The sequence below is a fragment of the Pygocentrus nattereri genome, chromosome 21, assembly GCF_015220715.1.
Source record: "Pygocentrus nattereri isolate fPygNat1 chromosome 21, fPygNat1.pri, whole genome shotgun sequence".
Taxonomy (NCBI): domain Eukaryota; kingdom Metazoa; phylum Chordata; class Actinopteri; order Characiformes; family Serrasalmidae; genus Pygocentrus; species Pygocentrus nattereri.
In genome coordinates, this window is record NC_051231.1 from 27,636,961 (window position 1) to 27,658,158 (window position 21,198).

A 21,198-nucleotide genomic window follows, 5' to 3' on the forward strand; every position below is an offset into this window, starting at 1 on the left:
AGATCCCAAATATGTAATGATAGCCATAGACTTAGTAGAGCATTTACGGTACTGTAACAAAAGTTAGAGACTACCATTCATTTATTACGTCTCCTGTCTTAACTAAATAATATTCACTGTGCTTTTCTACATCACTGTACGCCAAAGAAAAGAAGTGACAAAAATGGGATTTTCCAAAACATTATTCAAAGATACGGAGAAAATTCAGACAAACGTGCTGGTAGACCACTAAAACTGCCAGCAGTACTTATAAACAGTTCTCTCATCTTTGATAGAGGAGAAAAGCTTCTGAAAGGATGTGTAGCTGTCGAGAAGACGTTACTGACCACCCCAGAGGGCAGACCTCAACACGCATGCTTACTTAATGGCAGTTTTGGCTGAAATGAATTAAGTGTGGCCTCTGACTTTTGCACAGTGTTGGATTTACACACACAAATACACATTTTCTAAGCCACTTATCCTTCTGGGTTGTAGGGGGTGCTGGAGCCTATCCCAGCAGTCACTGGGTGGGTACAACCTGGACAGGTTGCCATCACAGGGCAGACACACACACATATATAGGTACACACACACTCAGACCTTTTTGGCAATATAGCATGACCAGTTGGCCTGACTACATGTCTGTACAGGACTGTGGGAGGAAACCTGTGCAAAATCCACATGGAAAGAAACCTGGTTGCCTGGCCGGGGAATCGAACCCAGGCCCAGGCTTGCTGTGAGGCTACGGTTGATTTCAAATTAGTGATCAAAAATAGATTGTGCCAAAACCTTTGCACAGGTCACAGGTTAAATGCAGCAAATGAACAGTAACCGTGCAGTAAAATGTCCTGAGGTGTGTTCTCTGTAGAGGATAAGTTCACTTATTTCACAGCACGTCATTTGACCAGGGCATCAAAACTTTTGCATATGACCATAAAAAGAACATGTTAAGCATCTATTCTTGAAGAGTCATTGTGCTGCCTCCCTACTGTGGCACAATCATGACATTTTAAACCTGTGTAAACATTAAACATATTGCAGATGCCAGACAGGGTTTTTAAATTAGTGTGGTCAACAAGAGTCATCACTCCCACACAGAGTTCTGAGTGGACAGACATGGACAGTGTGTTAAGGCAACTGGTAGGCCAACTTCATATTCTATTTTCATAGTTTTTGTCATTTTTGAAAGATTTGAAGATTTACAGTCGGGGGGTGGAGGGATGTAGATTATCTCCTGTAATTAAATTAGCATCTTTTTATATAGAATGTTTTAGAATATATTTCTGACACTTAGGGATTATAGTTTATAGTATATAGATAATAGATTATAATTCTTTGGCTTATGTATCTCTGTAAGGCTTCTAACATGTTCCTTGATCTTCACTGTGACATGACAAAAGGACTTGTTTATGCCCATCTCCAATCTATCCAACCAGACATGGTGGTGGCCTGAAATGTAAACGTAAATTATTTCTGCTTATTCTTCATTTAGTCCAGTTAACTTGCATCAAATGTTCTTCTTTGTGTGAAGTGCTGACATCAATTAAAACAACTACTTTATATTCAATTGACTGTTGTATACAGTAAGAAATAAATGGCTTTGATAAGACTAGAATCGCCCATTGTAAAAATCTGTGTAATGAGTTAAAAATCTTTCTGTAACTATTCCATCGCTAATGTTACAGAGGAAGCACAAAAATAAATGATTGTATCATCAGCATGAAAATGAATTCTATAATCTTCATTATTTTGTGGTATTCAACTTTGCCAAGTTGCCAACAGTGGCTTTGTAACTAAATATTAATGTTACTAATTTGTAGTGTCTGGATACTCTGTCCTATCAATTTCATTTTTAAGCATATCTTATGCTGAAGAAGACATACTTTTTGTTCATATTTATAAGCAGAAAATCAAAATACATTATTTGAAGTTGATTTGAAGCATTGATAAAATGAACAAAACCCATTGTGTCTTACTTGTTTCATCTGTTGGGTAATTTATCATTTCTGTAATGTGATACATTCCAAAAACTAAAACACAAAAAACGCATAATTGAATTTTAAATTATATATATATATATAATTTAAATGATAAAATTTAACAAGAAAAATGTTTCTCAGGATCTCAGGGTCACAAAGAGATAGAGAGAGAGTGTGTTGGGGTGAGTGCTACCGCAACCTGGTAACTTTACAAGAGAAGGAAAAAACATACTTTACTTTTAATGTAAGTCAATGGAACCAGACTTTTTAGTATATTTTGGCCATTTCTGTACAATGTAAAGGACAATGGACCATTTCAAGTTACTGCTGCCTTCTTTCCCAGTTTATGGCTGATCTCACAATCCCTCTTCCAATCACTCATGAGCAAGACCCCAAAATGCTTAAACTCCTCCACCTGGGGCAAGTCCTTTCCCCTTACCTGGAGTGGGCATGCCATCCTTTTCCGGGCTAAGACCATGGACTCAGACTCGGAGGTGCTGATCCGCATACCAACCACTTCACACTCAGCTGCAAACTGCTCCAGGGAGTGCTGGAGGCATCCATGTGATTCTGTACAACCCCTGAGTAGGAGAGGGACTAACCCCATCCAGGAGTTTTGTTTCAGAGCTGCCACTGTGGGTGGAGGTGAGCCCAACTATATCTAGTTGGTACCTCTCAACCTCCTGCACAAGCTCCGGCTCCCCCGTCCCCCCAAGTTAGGTCACATTCCATGTACCAAGAGCCAGTTTCTGCCACAGGGGTCTAGGGCACCAAGGGCCTCCCCACAATCTCCCACTGCCAATACGGCACTCACTGCAGACATGCATTAAGCTGTTAGAAGAAATGAGTGATTATAGTCTTCTCTATTTAATACACTGAAGTTGTTTTAATTAATGCAAATACTTTACACAAAAAAGAATATCTGGCTCAAGTCAACCTGTCTAATTCAAGAGTAAGCAAAGCTTGAAAAAGTCGAGTTCCGCCAGGTCAGTGGAAACCTTTTAAGATATTGGGCTGTTTGACTCAGCTTTACATGCTGAAGAAGTGTGCATCACTGAAAATGAAAGAGTAGTTATAACTCATATATAAGTCATTTATGTTTGAAACTTTGCTTATTTTTCTGAGGCAATAAATTTGCATAATTTTTGAAGTCAGATAACTTAAGTTTACAGTTCAGGCTGCCACCAGGTCTGGTACTCACATAAAAATTATGGTTCTTCAAGGGTTTTTCTTTTTTAAGTAAAGGAACCCTGTTGCATGATTAAAAGGCTCATTGCATCATGAAAGGGGTCTTTGAGGGGTTGTTAGTAAAGACAATGTACTATTTAGATCCATGAACATTCAAAGAATATTTGATGATTAACATTATGATTAAAGGGTTCTTTGCATCGTGAAATTGTTCTTCATATTGATCAAGAATGTGCTATAGATTGTTCTATATAGAGCCTTTTTGAAAAGGGTTCTATATAACACCAAAAAGCGTTCTTCTACTGCTGCAATATCAGGCTTGTTACAATAAAAAACACTTTTATTTTATATTCATATTTAAAATGAATGTAATTTAATTACTGTGATGTTTCAGATTAAATTACTGTTGTGCATTTACAGTTTCCATTGATATCATCTTTATCCCTATCTGGTGGTTAAGTGATTAATTCATTAATTAAGTCATTAATGATCCTAAGTGACTGATTAGTATCAATAAATGTCTCGTCTGTTGTTTCAGGTTCGTGGGAAGGCTCTGCTGTTCATCATAGTTCTTAGCCTGGGAGGATCTTTCCACATGGGAAGCAATGTTACACTCATCAGCTCCCCAGCTCCAGTAAGTTTATCACGCATTATCAACCAGAGTAGGTCGGTGTGAAACGCGCCTTAGTGGAGAAATTTACCAAGTTAAAATTGTTCACCATTGTAGTACTACAAACCAGACTTTCAAAGCATTTAATGGCTCTTAAAGCTACATCCCATTAAGTTATTACACCATAGACGTGGCTCAAACATGGCTCAAGCACCACTGAATTGAGTCCCAGAATCCCTAAAAATAAGAGTAAAAAGTCGTTAAAAAAAAAAAAAACAATAAACAAAAAAAACTGCAGTTTGTCTCTGAAAAGCAAATGTTACGATTCACTTTCTCTCTCCTCCTCTTTCCCTCTTGCTTGATACATGATAAATTGTTTTGTGATTTGTTGTAAAGTTTTGGCCTAAAATGTAGTTTTAATATAAAACATTACTTCAGGATTACTTCTATGTTTCTTCTCAAAGCCGCATTCTCTACTGAGATCAACATGCACAAGCTAATGCTAATGTTGTTACTAGCATGTACCTACAGCCGATTTCTATATAGGCTCAGACAGGAAAGACTTTAAACGAAACATTATGGTCATTTTAAAGGTGAAAATCATGTTGTTGTTTTTTTTGGACATCCTATTCTTTCATGCTGATGTGAGTTTTAAGCGTTCCAGTGCATTTTAAACATTCACACTGCACTGCTCCAGAGCTTCATGTGACTCTTTTACTGCCCTGTTCTGGCAGTCAGAGAATTACACTGAATTTGATTGTTAGGTAAAAATAAAATAATTCTCCTTTACAATAACATAAAGCTCGGCTGATCCTTCAAACATGGTTTTAACAATAAATGGTCTTAAACGTTGGAGTTAATGTATGTCTGCTAATTCAACCTTTAACGTGGTAGGTTGGTGTGCAGACTGCTGGTCACCATAGCCATGCAGACATCAATCTTGCTTTGCTAGTAGCTAATGAAAAGGTATAGATAAAGATTTAAGATGAACATCCATCATTCAGAGACGAATGGACTTAATTGCATTTAAAAGCACTTCATCTGGTTTCCTGATACTTTTAATCTGCAACAAGAAAGGCTGAAGGCTGTGAGGCTGAAGTCAATTTGTTGTTCACAAGTTTCTTGATCAGATTCTGCCATTCCACCTTAAATGGCGCAGCAGTTACATTCTTACGGTGGAACATGTAAATTCATAAGGAAGGTAGCGGATGAGTAGCTGACTTCCTAAAAAGACAAATGCTGAGGAACAGTTTATGAGAAAGTTTTACTTTTGAGAAAAAGTTTCCTGCTGGAGATGCGAGAAAAGCGGCTATAGCTGAGCTAAAGCTTAAAGCAGAGTAAAGTAAGTCTGCATTTATTATATTTTTAGCTTATACTAGTACATTAGCACATATTTACAGCCAAGAGGCTAAAAAGGATATAAAATGTTGTGGCTCGCAAGGTGGGTTAATTTTTGTTGAATGGCTCTTCTTCCATCCATCCATCCATCATCTTCCGCTTCTCCGGTGGTTCGGGTCGCGGGGGCAGCATCCTGAGCAATGAAGCCCAGACCTCCCTTTCCCAAGCCACTTCCACTAGCTCCCTGGGAGGGATTCCGAGGCGCTCCCAGGCCAGCTGGGCGATATAGTCACGCGAGCGTGTCCTGGGTCTTCCCCGGGGTCTCCTCCCCGGTGGACTTGCCTGTGACACCTCCCAAGGGAGGCGTCCAGGAGGCATCCTAACAAGATGCCCGAACCACCTCAACTGGCTCCTCTCGACGTGAAGAAGCAGTGGCTCTACTCCGAGTCCCTCCCGGATGACCGAACTTCTCACCCTATCTCTAAGGGAGAGTCCAACCACCCTGCGGAGGAAACTCATATCAGCCGCTTGTATTCGCGATCTCGTTCTTTCGGTCATTACCCAAAGCTCATGACCATAGGTGAGGGTGGGAACGTAGATCGACCAGTAAATCGAGAGCCTTGCCTTATGGCTCAGCTCTTTCTTTACCACAACAGACCGGTAAAGAGCCCGCATCACTGCTGACCCAGCACCAATCCTGCTTTCCCCTTCTGAGTCGCCTGACGGTTTGCCAGAATCTTTTCGGAGCCGACTTAAAGTCACTTTCCAAGGCCTCACCGAACTCTTCCCACACCCAGGTTTTTGCCTTGGCAACGACTGAAGCCGCAGATCGCTTGGCCTGTCGATACCTGCCAGCTGCCTCTGGTGTCCTACAGGCCAACCATGTCCGGTAGGACTCCTTCTTCAGCTTGACGGCATCTCTCACCTGGGGTGTCCACCACCGGGTTCGAGGATTACCGCCCCGACAGGCACCAACTACCTTGCGACCACAGCTACAGTCGGCCGCTTCGACAATGGAGGAGCGGAACATGGCCCATTCTGAGTCAATGTCCCCCACCTCCCCCGATATCTGGTCAAAGTTCTGACGGAGGTGTGAGTTGAAGATCAATCTGACAGGTTCTTCTGCCAGACGTTCCCAGCAAACCCTCACTATACGTTTGGGTTTGCCTGGTCTGACTGGCATCTTCCCCCACCACCTGATCCAACTCACCACCAGGTGGTGATCAGTTGACAGCTCAGCTCCTCTCTTTACCCGAGTGTCCAGTACACATGGCCGCAAGTCCGCTGACACGACTACAAAGTCAATCATTGAACTGCGGCCTAGGGTGTCCTGGTGCCATGTGCACTTATGGACATCCTTGTGTTCAAACATGGTGTTCGTTATGGACAAACTGTGGTTTGCACAGAAGTCCAAAAACTGAACACCACTCGGGTTCAGATCAGAGAGGCCATTCCTCCCAATCACACCCCTCCAGGTCTTACTGTCGTTGACCACGTGAGCGTTGAAGTCCCCCAGTAGGACAATCGAGTCTCCAGGAGGAGCACTTTCAAGCACCCCTTCCAAGGACTCTATGAAGGCTGGGTATTCTGAACTGCTGTTCGGTGCATAAGCACAGACAACAGTCAGGACCCGTTCCCCAACCCGAAGGCGTAGGGAAGCTACCCTCTCGTCCACCGGGGAAAACCCCAACATACAGGCGCCGAGTCGAGGGTCTATGAGAAAGCCCACACCTGCCCGCCGCCTCTCACCATGGGCAACTCCAGAAAAGAAAAAAGTCCAGCCCCTCTCAAGGAGATTGGACCCAGAGCCCAAGCTGTGTGTTGAGGTGAGCCCGACTATATCTAGCCGGTATCTCTCGACCTCGCGCACCAACTCAGGCTCCTTCCCCGCCATTGAGGTAACGTTCCAAGTTCCAAAAGCCAGTTTCAGCAACCGAGGATCAGAACGCCAAGGCCCACGCCTTCGGACACCGCCCGATCCACAATGCACCGCACCCCTACTACTGCCCCTCCCATCTGTGGTGGGTCGATGGGAGGGGGGACTCATGTAGCTCCTTCGGGCTGGGCCCGGCCGGGCACCATGAGTGAATGCCCGGCCACCAGACGCTCGCTGGCGAGCCCCTCCCCCAGGCCTGGCTCCAGGGTGGGGCCCCGGTAACCCTGGTCCGGGCAGGGTACACAAGTCCTGCTTTGTTGTCCTCATAGGGGTGGTTATGGATCACACTTTGTCTGGCCTGTCACCTAGGACCAGTTTGCCATGGGAGACCCTACCAGGAGCTTTTGCTCCAGACAACATAGCTCCTAGGGTCCTTCAAGCACACAAATCTCTCCACCACGATAAGGTGGTGATCCATGGAGAGGATGGCTCTTCTTAACATTTGGATTGCTGACCCTGGTCATCTGCGCGTGCAAGTAAATTAGGCCAGTATATTGTGGTACTTTTAAAATTAATACACTCTGGGCCAATAAAATGATATGATTTTAGCAAGTGATATTCTTCTTGTATGATACGATGAAAATGTACTAACCAACCATATGTTGCGACCCACATGCCCCATCCCAACTTTAACCCAATATGTTGTTGCATCAAATATATTGAACATTTTGACAAAGATCATTTTAGCAAAATGTTCAATACAATGAATTAGACGATCATGATTGTCTTCCTTCCTCCTGCTGTGTCCATCCACAGTTCATTAAGAGCTTTATAAACAGCAGCTGGACTGAGCGCTATGGAGAAGCTCCAGGAGAGAAAACAGCCACACTCATATGGTCCACTATAGTGTCCAGCTTTCCTTTTGGTGGTCTGTTTGGATCCATCAATGTCCGCTGGATCACCAACCACTTGGGGAGGTGAGAGTTTTGCTTTAGTTATCTTACACAAAAGTTTGAGAACAAGGATGAACATTGGGCCTACTAAATTTGTATAACCCAAAAAAACTGTCTCCCTCACAGAAAGAGAGCTATGATCTGGAACAACGCGATCAGCTTTGTTGCTTTAGGCACCATGATCGCAAGCAGATTCGCAAACTCGTTCGAGATGATTATGCTCTCTCGCTTCCTGTTTGGGTTCATCTCAGGTAAGACACCTACATCACAACACCAGATTTAGAGACATGTCTAATCTAACAATATGTGGCAACATGATCTGTTCATCACATACAATCCTACCAGTCAAAGGTTTTACAGCACTGTGAAACCTTTCCTGTAAAATTACAGTAATGTACTAGCAGCAGCAGATTACTTTGATTTTGCAGTGATTTTGCAGGTTTTCATAGTTCTAGTTCAGCAGTTCTCAAACTTTTGACTACTACTGTACCTAAGATTTAGTCTGATCTAGATTTAGACTGAACTCTAAGTCATCTCTGCTGGTGTACTAGGATTTCTTCAGTTCTTCCTAAAGTCTCTGATTTTATTCATTGCTGATTGTAAAGGGATAAATACGAGCATCCATTGCCTCTACCTTGGAGACAGCTCACCCAAGAAAATAAGAGGAATGGTCTCGCTTACGGTCGCTCTCTTCTCATCTAGTGGCAAGCTGTTTGGGCAGTTCATGGGACTAAGGTGAGGCCTATGGTTTTTGAGAGCCTGTGCAGGCAGCCCTCAGATAAAGTGTTCCCGAACTTTTAGTGTAAGTTAACGTAACAAAACTTTATTCCAAGTAATTCTAGATCATTTCTGTTGACATTTTTGCTGAGCGATTGGCATTAAAAGAAAAATTGCGTATGTTTTGATCGTTGACCACATAAGCACTTTATAGCCAATATGGTCGATATGCAAGAAGAACACTGGACACTTCTGCCCTAATATTGTGTCTTTTAAGCTTCACTTTGGTAGGTCTTGCTCTCTCTATTTCTCTGCTCTCACAGTGAGATCCTGGGTCGGGAGGCCTGGTGGAATATCCTGCTCGGCATCCCAGCATTTTTCTCCATAATTCAGATGGTAACACTGCCTTTCTTTCCAGAAGCACCAAGATACTTACTAATAGAGAAGGGAAACACTGAGGAGTGTAAAAAAGGTGTGTATTTACTTAAATCTGTCCATCCATCCATCCATTTTCTAAGCTGCTTCTCCCTCAGAGTCACGGGGGGGTGCTGGAGCCTATCCAAGCGGTCATCAGGCGGAAGACAGGATACACGCTGGACAGGTCGCCAGTCCATCACAGGGCATAAATCTGTCCAATATTACTTAAATTAAAAAAAAAATCACTCTCAGTATCTATAAAAGTAAACATATCCTCTAGGAGCATAAGTGCTATACATCACAATACTCTGAATGAAAGGGGAATTACACTTATTTTTAAAGATTTCTGCATAATTCATTGGTTGAGATGTTTGGTGCGAAAAGCTCCATTCTAGATGAACTTACCAAGTCAGAATTGTTCACAGTGGTGATAGGAACCAGACGTCTGAAGTTTAGTGCCTCTAAAAAAATCCCTCACAGAAACTTACTACTTTAAATGATTATGAATGTTGCTGCTCTCAGAACAAAACCTCATATCTTCATTCGTTTTCCGTTTTTCAGTTTTCAGCATAATTTGAAAATACCTTTATGTTATTTGTAAATTTTGTGATGAATGGATCAAAAGAAATGGCCCAAAATTACTTGGGAAACGTCTGGTTCCGTTGACTTACATTGAAAGTTTTTTCCTTCTCCTGTAAAGTTACCATTTTGGAGATACAAGGTTTTGTGCTGACAACAGCGATATGCTGCCTGATGCCTGAGACACTGACTTTTGATAGTTTCAAGAAAAAGTTTAGGCCGAAAAATTTCAGGTACATGCAAGACATTTTGAAGCAAAATAGTCCCCAAAGTAAAACGTTTGTCAGACTTGCCACAGTTTTACTATTATCAGTATTACATATTGCTTTGAGCCCCTTCTTGTTTGCAATGGTGATGGACAGGTCGACAGATGAGGTCAGGCAGGAGGCTCCATGGACCATGATGTTGGCAGATGACATTGTAATCTGTGGTGAGAGTAGAGAGCAGGTGGAAGAGAATCTGGAGAGGTGGAGGTTTGCACTGGAGAGGAGAGGAATGAAGGTCAGTAGAGACAAGACATAATACATGTGTGTGAATGAGAGGGAGGCAGGTGGAAAGGTGAAGATGCAAGGAGTAGAGGTCGTAAAGGTGGATGACTTCAAATATCTTGGGTCAACCATGCAGAGCAATGGACAGTGTAGAAAAGAGGTGAAGAAGAGGGTGCAGGCAGGATGGAGTGGGTGGAGACGGGTGTCAGGGCTGATGTGTGACAGAAGGATAGCAGCAAGAGTGAAAGGGAAGGTTTACAAGACATTACTGCGTCCTGCTATGATGTATGGTTTGGAGACTGTGGCTCTGTCTAAAAGACAGGAGGCTGAGCTGGAGGTGGCGGAGATGAAGATGCTGAGATATTCGTTGGGAGTGACAAGGATGGACAAGATTAGAAATGAGCAGATCAGAGGGACAGTGAAGGTGGAGCAGTTTGGAGATAAAGCCAGAGAGGCCAGGTTGAGATGGTTTGGACATGTGTTGAGGAGGAATAGTGGATATATTGGCCAAAGAATGTTGGAGATGGAGTTGCCGGGTAGAAGGAGAAGAGGTAAACCTCAGAGAAGGTTTATGGATGTAGTTAAGGTGGACATGAAGATGGTTGGTGTGAAAGTAGAGGAGGCAATGGATAGTGCAAGATGGAGGCAGATGATCCGCTGTGGCGACCCATAAAGGGAGTAGCCGAAAGAAGAAGAAGAAGTATTACATATTGCTGCTGTTGGAACAAAACCTCATGTCTCCAAAACTGTAACTTTACAGAAAGAAAAAACATACTTTACTCTTAATGTAAGTCAATAGAACCAGAATTTATTTCCAAGCAAATTTGGGCCATTTCTTTTGGTCTATTCACCATGAAATTTTTGTATCACCAAAATAGAGAAATAGAGTTTGCGATGGCACATATTAGTAAATCTGCCCCTTTGTGTGTTCTGTAGCGCTGCAGTTTCTGTGGGGTCCGGGGGACTATAAGCTGGAGATTGAGGAGATGCTGGTAGAGCAGGCAGCTCTGAGAGGAGAGCGCAGTAAGACACTGCTGGAGCTGCTGAGGGACCAAAATGTACGCTGGCAAATTTGCAGTTTGGTCATCATCCAAGAAGCTATGGAGTTCTGTGGCATCTCAGCGGTAAGTAACAATAACATAACTCCAGTATTATCTGAAATAATAATTTGGCAAAAAATCTAATTTTAATGTCAATAAAAATCTATAAAAACCCATTCATTGTATCACAGGTAAAGTGTTGCTCAGCTGTCGCTATGTTATCCCAGGTACTTGTTAAGGTATTGCTAGACCACTGCTATGAAATCCCACACGGTTGCTAAGGTTTTTGCTAAGCTATATTATCTCAGATGGTAGCTGCGTTGTTGCTAGGACATTGTTCTGATTTCCCAGGTCATTGTTAATATGTGTGTGTGTGTAAATTATATATATATATATATATATATATATATATATATATATATATATTCTTCAAGGCTTCTTTAGTAAAGAACCAAGAATACTCAAAGAACCCTTTGTATGGTTAAAGGGTTCTTTGCGTCATTAAATGGTTCTACAGATTGTTGGAGAATGCGTTTTTAATATGGTTCTTTATAGAACAATTATTTTCAAGAATGTATGTGACTCTACACGTAAGGGTCAGAGTGAGAGCCAGTCTTTGGTCCTTTGTGAATAAAAAAAGCACAAGCCACATTAGTTCTGGTTCTAGCTTGTGAAAGTGGTAGAAAAAAAGGCATGGAGTAATAAACTGAAGAACGGTAAGTTTACTTCAAGCCCTCTTCACTGTTTCCACTTCAGTGACCTGTAATGGTCTCACATGAGCTTGTGTTGTGGTTCTAAACTCATATTGCAGCATGAAGCTTTCTGACCATTCTCGCTCTGTTCCCACAGCTCAACCTACATTCTTACAGCATCTTTCAGGAGGCTGGAATTCCTGTGGACAAAATTCGTTATGTCACTATGGGGGTGGGGCTGTCTGAAGTCCTCAACAACATCACATGTGTGAGTTCTCCAATGCACCAGATGTATGCTAATTTTTTCTGCTAAATCCAGATAAATCCAGAGCTCGAGGAGAGAAGAGACAGCCAGCTAAAGCTAACAGGCCAGGCGACGGTACACAAAGGGCAAATCCAAAGATAACAGGCAGGAAGTCAGAAACACGGATCAGAACAATCAAAAAGAAACGCTCAGTACGTTCACGAGTGAAAGCAACACTGTGCCCTGAACTGGTCTACAGCGTGGGCTTATAAACTAGACAGGTCATGTGAATAAAGGCACAGCTGGTTCACATCAATACTCAGGAGAGCGAGAGCGCTGATAGGCTGGTGACGAAGGGTCGGAAGTAGATTTGAATATTTAATGATATTTTCACATACAGTACTAACAGAAGAGGCCTAAGCTTTCAATACTTGTTAGCATAATAACTCCAGTACAAAACAAAAGAAGAAAACCTTGGCTGACATGGCTTGGCTGTTGCATCAAACTTGGGTTAATATGACATTCGTGTACATTTGATTTTTTGCCAAACTAGTCCTTTAAACGATGAATGCAAAGCTCTCTGCATGTGTAGCAATGTGATGTATTACTATGTGTTTGCACACAGGGCCTGCTGATTGACCGTGTGGGCAGGAAAGTGCTGCTTTGGCTCGGTTTTGGTATCATGGCAGTCATTATGGCACTGATGACCCTCACTTTGGAGCTAAAGGTGACTGACTTTTACCCAACAACTACACTTACATGCTTTAGATCAGCCATCAAATCAGTAGATATGGACTTATACACAAAACTCCTTGCCAGTTTTCAAAACAGAGTAAAAAAGTAAGTAAAAAAAAGTAAAGTGATCCAGAAGACTGATAGTGGTGGAATAGATTTAGTCTAAAGATTGAACCATTAATCTGAGGCTCCAGACTTCAGTTCCTCACTCATAACTACATGACTTGCGTATTAGGTTGTTTGTAGTTACTGAATAATTTGTAGCTACTGAGTAGTAAGTCTTAAGATTAATTATTGAATAACAAGCCTGCAGTTTAAGAGGTCAAAGGAAATGTTTGTAGAGAAACATACTGACTCTAATTTGTATTACAATGCAAATGTACCATATGTAATGTTGATGATGCTAAATTGGTGATAACATAAGTTTTCTATCTCTATCTCTAAGTTACTGTGTTGCACCTCTCTGTCATGAATAGAAGTAAAAACATGAAGTTTAGGCCAAAAGCTTTAATGTAAAACAATGTTTCAGGCATCAGGCAGCAGATTCATAACCATTTTGTGTAGTAAATTTCTATGAAGGAGATTTTAGTTAGCCTCTTCAGAGGTTCACCACTATGAACGATTCTGACTGTAATTTCTCTAGAATGGAGACACACCAAACCACCAAACCACCCTGAATGACTTACCGCTTTTATTTAAGCGTCCCTGACTGACTGCAGAAATTTGAAAAAATGGTGGAAATTCTGGGCGGCACGGTGGTGTGGTGGGTAGCGCTGTCTCCTCACAGCGAGGGCCTGGGTTCGATTCCCCGGCCGGGTGATCAGGGTCCTCTCTGTGTGGAGTTTGCATGTTCTCCCCGTGTCTGCGTGGGTTTCCACCGGGTTCTCCGGTTTCCTCCCACAGTCCAAAGACATGCAGTCAGGCCGATTGGACATGCTGGATTGCCCCTAGGTGTGAGTGTGTGAGTGACTGTCTGTGTGTGTCTGTCTGCCCTGCGATGGACTGGCGACCTGTCCGGGGTGTATCCTGCCTTCCGCCCGAAGACTGCTGGGATAGGCTCCAGCACCCCCCCGCGACCCTGACGGAGAAGCGGCTTAGAAAATGGATGGTGGAAATTCCCTTTAAAACAATAGATCACAAAGAAAACCTAATGAGGGTTAAAAATGTAGCTCACTAGCTGCTTATATATATAACTGGTGTTTCTGGACAGTAAATAAAATGACTGTATTTGCATTGTGGACATCACGTCCCCTGGTTCCCATCACCTTCACTGTAAGGAAAGTCAGAGTTGGCAAGTTTTCTACAATGAACCATTTCACATCAAACCACTCTGAATGACTTTGTTTACATCTCTGCTGCTGAATTGTGTAAAGTGAGTGGAATTCTCCTTCACGTATGGCTAGTTTAGTCTTTATAGTATAAAAGACTCATTTTGAGACTTATTTCATTTTGTCTTATTTGATTAGGATTACTCTTTCTGGATTCCGCACAGCACCGTCGCCCTCGTATTCCTCTTTGTCATCTTTTACAGAGGAGGCCCAGGTAAACAGTCACTCACAACCATTTACACAGACTTCCACAGTGCTTAGAAAATATATACTTAAGTCGTTACTACTGTCAATTCATTTGAATATATTAATTGTTTCTGATTGGCAGCTGGAGTGATGCCCTCGCTCAACCATGAGATATTCATCCAGTCGTATCGCTCTGCAGCGTTTGTGTTAATGGGAATTCTGTTGTGGGGCAGCTTCACTGTGTTAGGATTCATCTTTCCTTTCCTTCTGGTACGTTTGCTGCTGCATAGCCACAATAGTTTGTTTATTTTTCCACTATTGCCGATTAATGGTCATAATGACTGGGCCACCGAGTACCCAAATAAGTAATATTAACACTGATTTAATATCACTTCACAGTTGACCTTTGTCACAATAGCATCACTGGCATTGTATTAACTCCTGCTTGACCAAATGCACCACCTGATTACTTAGATGAAATCACTAATTTGTTCAATGTCTTTTAGGTACAAACTCAGAAAAAGGGAATGAAACTGTCACTGGATCAGTGCCCCTCTTGTCACTGGGGTGGTACCCTCAAGGGTACATCTCAGTACCTTTAGTCAGGGAACATGGTTGTACCATAATCCATTGAAATGATATTTTCTAAGTTGTATTGACTCCACACACCCAGTCATGTCTCCAGGCTTTTATTGTATTGTTCTGTTTTAAAACATTCAGTTATGAAAAGGTACAAATGTGCACTTTTCACCTAGAAAAATTTATTTAAGGTTCACCTTAAACCCACTATTGTACCTTTGAGGGATCATTTACATTGTTTGTATCTTGATGAACAAAAATGTCCCTGCACAGAACCTTTATTCCTAACAGTGTAAACCTAGCTTGTATCTACAGCCAGTGTCCATTTATTCAGGTCCACATCTGATTTCAGATTGTGGTCCATTTGTTTCTCTGCATTATCAGTTAGCCTCCTCTTTACCCCTTTCATCAGTGCCTAAGACCCCCACAGCTCCTGTCACAATCAAAAAATGGCCATTAAGTGCAAGTACAGCTTCAGAAAAACATACTTAATAGAAAATTACACAGAAGCCTCAAACTATATATATATATACTTTTTTTTCTGTGTCCACTCTACCTTTGTGAGAGCTACCATTCTTTTCAGGAGACTCACTTTCAGTTTTTAAAGAAATTTTCTGGGATATTTTTCCATACTAACAAAGTTTAGTATTAGAAGCCAGTGGAAGCTCAGCCCATAGAACCCTATTCAAGCCGGACTTCAATGTGAGTTAATGGCACCTGCTGGTTTAGCAGAGCGAAGATCAGCGCTTACCAGACAGCAGGCTTTTGCGTCATCATTTTGGGTCCCGCAAGTGCTTTTTCCAAATTATTATCATCTCAAGATGTAGTGACTGTTGGCTTTTAAAAATGTACTTTTTGTCCAGCCTGGAAACTCACTGATGATTGGTGGAGCTCTCAAAGGTGTGGGACCTCTTAACAATCAGCCAGTAGAGGCACTGTAATGCTCATGACCGACTCAAACTAAAATATCGTCTCAAACAAAAAATAATCTGCTGTTGAAAACGGTCATTCAGAAAAAGGTCATTCAGTAACACTTTATTTGCATAGTCCACTGTAGATTCTTTGTAAATTTTCAATATATATTTAAGCAACATTTAACTGAATAGTCACTAAATGCCACTGAACTTGAAGTTGAGCGTAACTTAGATGGTTCACTATAGATCCTTTGTAACTGTAAATGCTCAGTCAGCCTTTCAATAACATTCAACTAAATACCCATTAAATTCAACTGAACTTGAAGTTCAGTGTGAAAGAGTTTATTAAATCTATCCCTGACCCTAAACCTAACCCTCACCTTAACCTCAAGGCAAAACCTACATCTAGTCCTAACTCTAACCCTCTAACTGAGGAATACCAGAAAGTTTGTTAATGATTTAAATATCTGTAGAGCATCTATAGTGGAGCATCCACATAAAGTGTGACCAGTAATTTGAAAGCTATCAGTAGTGGTTGGTGTAGTGTAGCGGGTAAGACTTCTGCCTTTTCGCTGTAGACTGGGGTTGAAACCCCGCCTGGGTAACCACCCTACACTATACCAATAAGAGTCCTTGGGCAAGACTCCTAACACCACCTTCGCCTACCTGTGTAAAAAGATCAAATTGTAAGTTGCTCTGGATAAGAGCGTCAGCCAAATGCCATAAATGTAACATTAGTGTCACCGGCTCAATAAAACGTTTTTTTTCTATCACCATTTAAAAATGGGAATCAAGTGTAAATATAGAGTTTTAGGTTTAGTCACTGGTCATTTAGTTATTAGTAAAGAATTTAATTAGTTTGGTTAGCTTTTGTTAGTAAATTACACTACATTATCATTCATTGTTACATTAAAAACATTATTATGCTACATTTTTTTCTTATTGTTCCGAAGCAGACTGAGTAAAGCATCTAAAATATATTTTGGCATCTTGTTTATAATATTTTTATTAAAGGTTATATAAAATATACATTTTTATTTTATAAGTTATATAAAAAAATTTACTTAACATGACACTTGTGTCAGAAAGCACCAGGTACAAGGTCTTGCAGGTGGTTGTTATGATGCCCAATTTGTTCATTTTTTAAACTACAGTTTAGGGAACTTCTGTTTTGTCATTTTTCTTTTGACTTTCTCTGTCCTTATACAAGTGGAGTATCTCATATCAAACCCCCTCAGAAACATCTCCTGAGAAATGAAACTTGTACTTACTGACTGGATTTTGCCCTGTACTTGTTTTCCATGTGTACAGACAGAAAACTTTGTCATTCTCTTGTGCTCCTCAGGTCACTCTCAAGTCCTTCATCTTTTTGCCCTTCTCTTGTGTCTGTTTGGCCACGTCCCTCTACATTTTCTTCATCCTACCAGAAACAAAGGGCAAAACTCCTCTGGAAATCTCTGAGGAGTTTAGGAAAATAAGAGTATGCGGCTCTTCCACTGATATGGACTTGGAGACCAAGTTGTGAAAAACAACCTGATACAAACAGGACAGAAGTAAAAAAGTAGTTTATTTCTACTTCACTACTGAGCTGGTGATGTAGGCTTGTGATATTAGACGACTTTTTTCTTTTTTGCTAATTCAGTGCAATCGTCTTGGTGTATTGAGACTTTTTATCACTGTATAATACTTATCTAAAAACAAACCAGTCAATATGATTGGGCTCACCTTTTCATCAGGCCTTTTTATTATAAGTTAAATCAGATTCAGATAAAAGCAGAAAGTTCAAAGATGTGCAATACAATGTTGAGAGAGCAGAGAATCCCAGATGCCCCTATCCCCGGCAACTTCCTCCAGCTCATTCCCAGGGACTCCATGCTGCTCCTAGGCCAACTTGGAGATATATTCCCTCCAGCGGGTCCTAGGACGACCCCGGGGTCTTTTCCCCGTAGGCCGTGCCTGGTACACCCTCACCGGGAGGGAGCCAGGGGGCATCCGGATCAGATGCCCGAACCACCTCAGCTGGCTCTTCTCAATGCAGAGGAGTAGCGGCTCTACTCCGAGCTCCTCCTGGATGGCCGAGTTCCTCACCCTATCAAATAGTGTGTAGCCCACCACCCTGTGAAAAAAGCTTGTATTCTCAATCTCAGCTCATGACCATAGGTGAGGTTCGGGATGTAGACCGACCGGTAAACCTTACGGCTCAGCTCCCTCTTCTCCACTACAATTCGGTACAGTGACCGCATTACTGCTGCCGCCTGTCCCAGGCTGCGGCCGATCTCACAATCCCTCTTCCCCTCACTCGTGAACAAGACCCCAAGATACTTAAACTCCTCCACCTGGGGCAAGTCCTTTCCCCTTACCTGGAGTGGTCATGCCATCCTTTTCCAGGCTATTGAACAAGCCCAAAATTTCCAACAACAACAACAAAAAAAAATAATATCTAATGTTTCATGTACTTAACTTTTCTATACATACAGTATATACAGACTTATTCTAAATCTGATGTCTGCAACATTTTCCAAAAAAGTTGGGACAACAACATGTTTACCACTGGGTTACCTCACCTTTCATTTTAACTATCTTCAGCAATCATTTAGGAATTGAGAGCAGGAATTGTTAAAGTTGTGAATGCTCCGGGGTATGCCTTGTTGAATATTGCACTTTATAATGTGCCACACATTTTCAATGGGATTCAGGTCTGGACTGCAGACAGGCCACTCCAGCACCTGCTCTCTCTTGTTACTAAGCCTTGCTGTTGTAACACATGCAGAATGTGGCTTGGGATGTCCCTGAAAAAGACATCGTCTAGATGGCAGTATATGTTGCTCCAAAATGCATATGTACGCCTCAGCATTAATGGTGCCTTCACAGATGTGCAAGTTACTCCGTAGCACACCAACATACTATGACAGATGCTGGCTTTGGGACTTTGACAGATGCTGGTCCTTTTCCTCTTCTGCCCAGAGAACACAATGTCTGTTATTTCCAAAAACAATTTGAAAGGTGGACTCGGCACATTTCCACTTTGCTCCAGTCCATCTCAGATGAGGTTTAGCCCAGAGAAATTGGCAGCGTTTCTTGATTTTGTTCATAGGTGGCTTACGCTTTGCAGAGTTAAGTCTTAACCTGCATTGTAGATGCAGTGATGAATATGTTTATTGACAAGGGTTTTCCGAAGTATTCCTGAGCTCATTAATTTTGGCAAAGATTTGTATGGGTTCCCAAGCCTTTAATAATAATTTATGGAATGTAGATGGTGAATTTAGTCGAACCTCGGATTCAGGAGGCCCTGGTCGTGGAACACTGGACCAACTCTTTACCCTTTCCAGGATTCTGGAGGGTTCATGGGAGTTTGCCCAACCAGTCCACATGTGCTTTGTGGATTTGGAGAAGGCATTCGACTGTGTTCCCTGGGATATTCTGTGGTAGGTGCTTCGGGAGTACAGAGTACATGGCTCTTTGCTACGAGCCATTCAGGCCCTGTACAAACAAAGCAGGAGTTTGGTTCGCATGGCCGGCAGTAAGTCAGACTTGTTCCCAGTGAGAGTTGGACTCCGTCAGGGCTGCCCTTTGTCACCGATTCTATTCATAATTTTTATGGATAGAATTTCTAGGCGCAGTCAGGGGATGGAGGGTGTCCGGTTTGGTGACCTCAGGGTCACATCGCTGCTGTTTGCAGATGATGTGGTCCTATTGGGGACATCAGGCCGTGAACTTCAGCTTTCACTGGATCGGTTTGCAGCCGAGTGTGAAGCGGCTGGGATGAGGATCAGTACCTCCAAATCTGAGGCCATGGTTCTCAGGCGGGAAAGGGTGGAGAGCCCTCTCTGGGTCGGGGATGAGCTCTTGCCTCAAGTGGAGGAGTTTAAGTATCTCGGGGTCTTGTTCACGAGTGATGGTACAAGGGAGCGGGAGATTGACAGGCAGATTGGTGCTGGGTCAGCAGTGATGCGACCAGTCTGTTGTGGTAAAGAAAGAGCTGAGCCATAAGGCAAGGCTCTCGATTTACTGGTCGATCTACGTTCCCACCCTCACCTATGGTCATGAGCTTTGGGTAATGACCGAAAGAACGAGATCGCGAATACAAGCAGCTGAAATGAGTTTCCTCCGCAGGGTCCCTTAGAGATAGGGTGAGAAGTTCGGTCATCCGGGAGGGACTCGGAGTAGAGCCGCTGCTTCTCCACGTCGAGAGGAGCCAGTTGAGGTGGTTCGGGCATCTTGTTAGGATGCCTCCTGGACGCTTCCCTTGGGAGGTGTCACAGGCAAGTCCACTGGGGAGGAGACCCCGGGAAAGACCCAGGACACGCTGGCGTGACTATATCGCCCAGCTGGCCTGGGAGCGCCTCGGAATCCCTCCCAGGGAGCTAGTGGAAGTGGCTGGGGAAAGGGAGGTCTGGGCCTCATTGCTCAGGATGCTACCCCCGCGACCCTAACCCCGGAGAAGCGGAAGATGATGCATGGATGGATGGATGGATGGATGGATGGATGGATGGATGGATGGATGGATAGATGGTGAATTTCCTAACCTTCTTGTATATACTCACTCGCATCACTTCTTACTTATTCACATATTCACCTGTGGAAAGTTCCCAAGCAGGTGCTCATTCCACAAACTCCCCTTTGCACCTCCTCACCTTTTTGGAATGTGTTGCAGGCATCACATTTACAATTATCATATATACATATATACAAAAATCAGCTCATAAAGTACACTATGCAATATTTATGTTGTTTTTAGTAAATGTTTGTCAAAGAGGATCACAAATCACTGCTTTCTGTTTTTATTTGTCTTTTCCAATATTTTTGGAATTGGGTTTGTATTTACTGTGCTGTGAGTAATGAACTGTAGAGGGTTCTCTTATTACTAGTTTAATGAATCCAAATGGAAACATATGTTGATATACTTGGAGAAAAGGATGAGAAGACAGCCTGTTATAAACCTGTTATGAAACAGGAAAGATGTAAAATAATAGTCACCCTTGTGTGGTGCAGGGGGGTGGATCTACTTGCCACCCCAATTCTGCAGCTCTTACCTATGGCGCAAGATTGTGTTAAGTATGTGTCTCCAACAACTTGCAAAGAGAGTTTGTGAATTGTAACAAACAAAAATAATAATAAGGTGTGTGAGTGTGCGCGTGTGTGTCTGCATGTATGTATGTATGTTTGTGAGGTGTAAAAACCATTGAGCCCCAAAGAAAATTAATTTCTTCCAATTAGCCATTATTTTAGCTTTATTAACATATAGAAATTCTTAAAGCACGTGTTGGTTCACTGGTGGGTTTGGACTATATTTTTAGGGGTAGGAATCTCTAGACACCCCACAATTTGATTCGATTACGATTCAGAGGCTGCGATG

The 21,198-nt window shown here is 42.4% G+C and overlaps 1 protein-coding gene across 2 annotated transcripts; it reads left to right on the forward strand.

Moving 5' to 3' along the window:
* Window positions 1–572: 572 nt before the first annotated feature.
* Window positions 573–17,712, forward strand: LOC108434884 (solute carrier family 2, facilitated glucose transporter member 9-like). 2 transcript variants are annotated; one of them, XM_037532174.1, is made up of 12 exons: window positions 573–1,119; window positions 3,685–3,780; window positions 7,787–7,947; window positions 8,050–8,174; window positions 8,529–8,658; window positions 8,964–9,112; window positions 11,061–11,248; window positions 12,014–12,124; window positions 12,726–12,827; window positions 14,302–14,377; window positions 14,492–14,619; window positions 17,188–17,712. In XM_037532174.1, exons 1-12 carry the CDS (start codon window positions 1,021–1,023, stop codon window positions 17,365–17,367), a joined length of 1,545 nt encoding a protein of 514 aa, XP_037388071.1. In that variant the 5' UTR covers window positions 573–1,020; the 3' UTR covers window positions 17,368–17,712. The 2 variants fall into 2 exon arrangements, with proteins under 2 accessions (XP_037388071.1, XP_037388072.1); XM_037532175.1 differs by lacking the exon at window positions 573–1,119 and having other exon boundaries at window positions 3,664–3,780.
* Window positions 17,713–21,198: the final 3,486 nt, after the last annotated feature.

What these genes read in the sequence shown, in the direction of transcription:
- LOC108434884 (XM_037532174.1), top strand. Translation starts at nt 1,021, where the DNA reads ATGCCAGACAGGGTTTTTAAATTAGTGTGGTCAACAAGAGTCATCACT. An exon ending in CACTGAGGAGTGTAAAAAAG is followed by an intron (nt 9,113 to 11,060) that starts GTGTGTATTTAC and finishes TGTGTTCTGTAG; the next exon opens with CGCTGCAGTTTCTGTGGGGT. An exon ending in CCCTCACTTTGGAGCTAAAG is followed by an intron (nt 12,828 to 14,301) that starts GTGACTGACTTT and finishes TTATTTGATTAG; the next exon opens with GATTACTCTTTCTGGATTCC.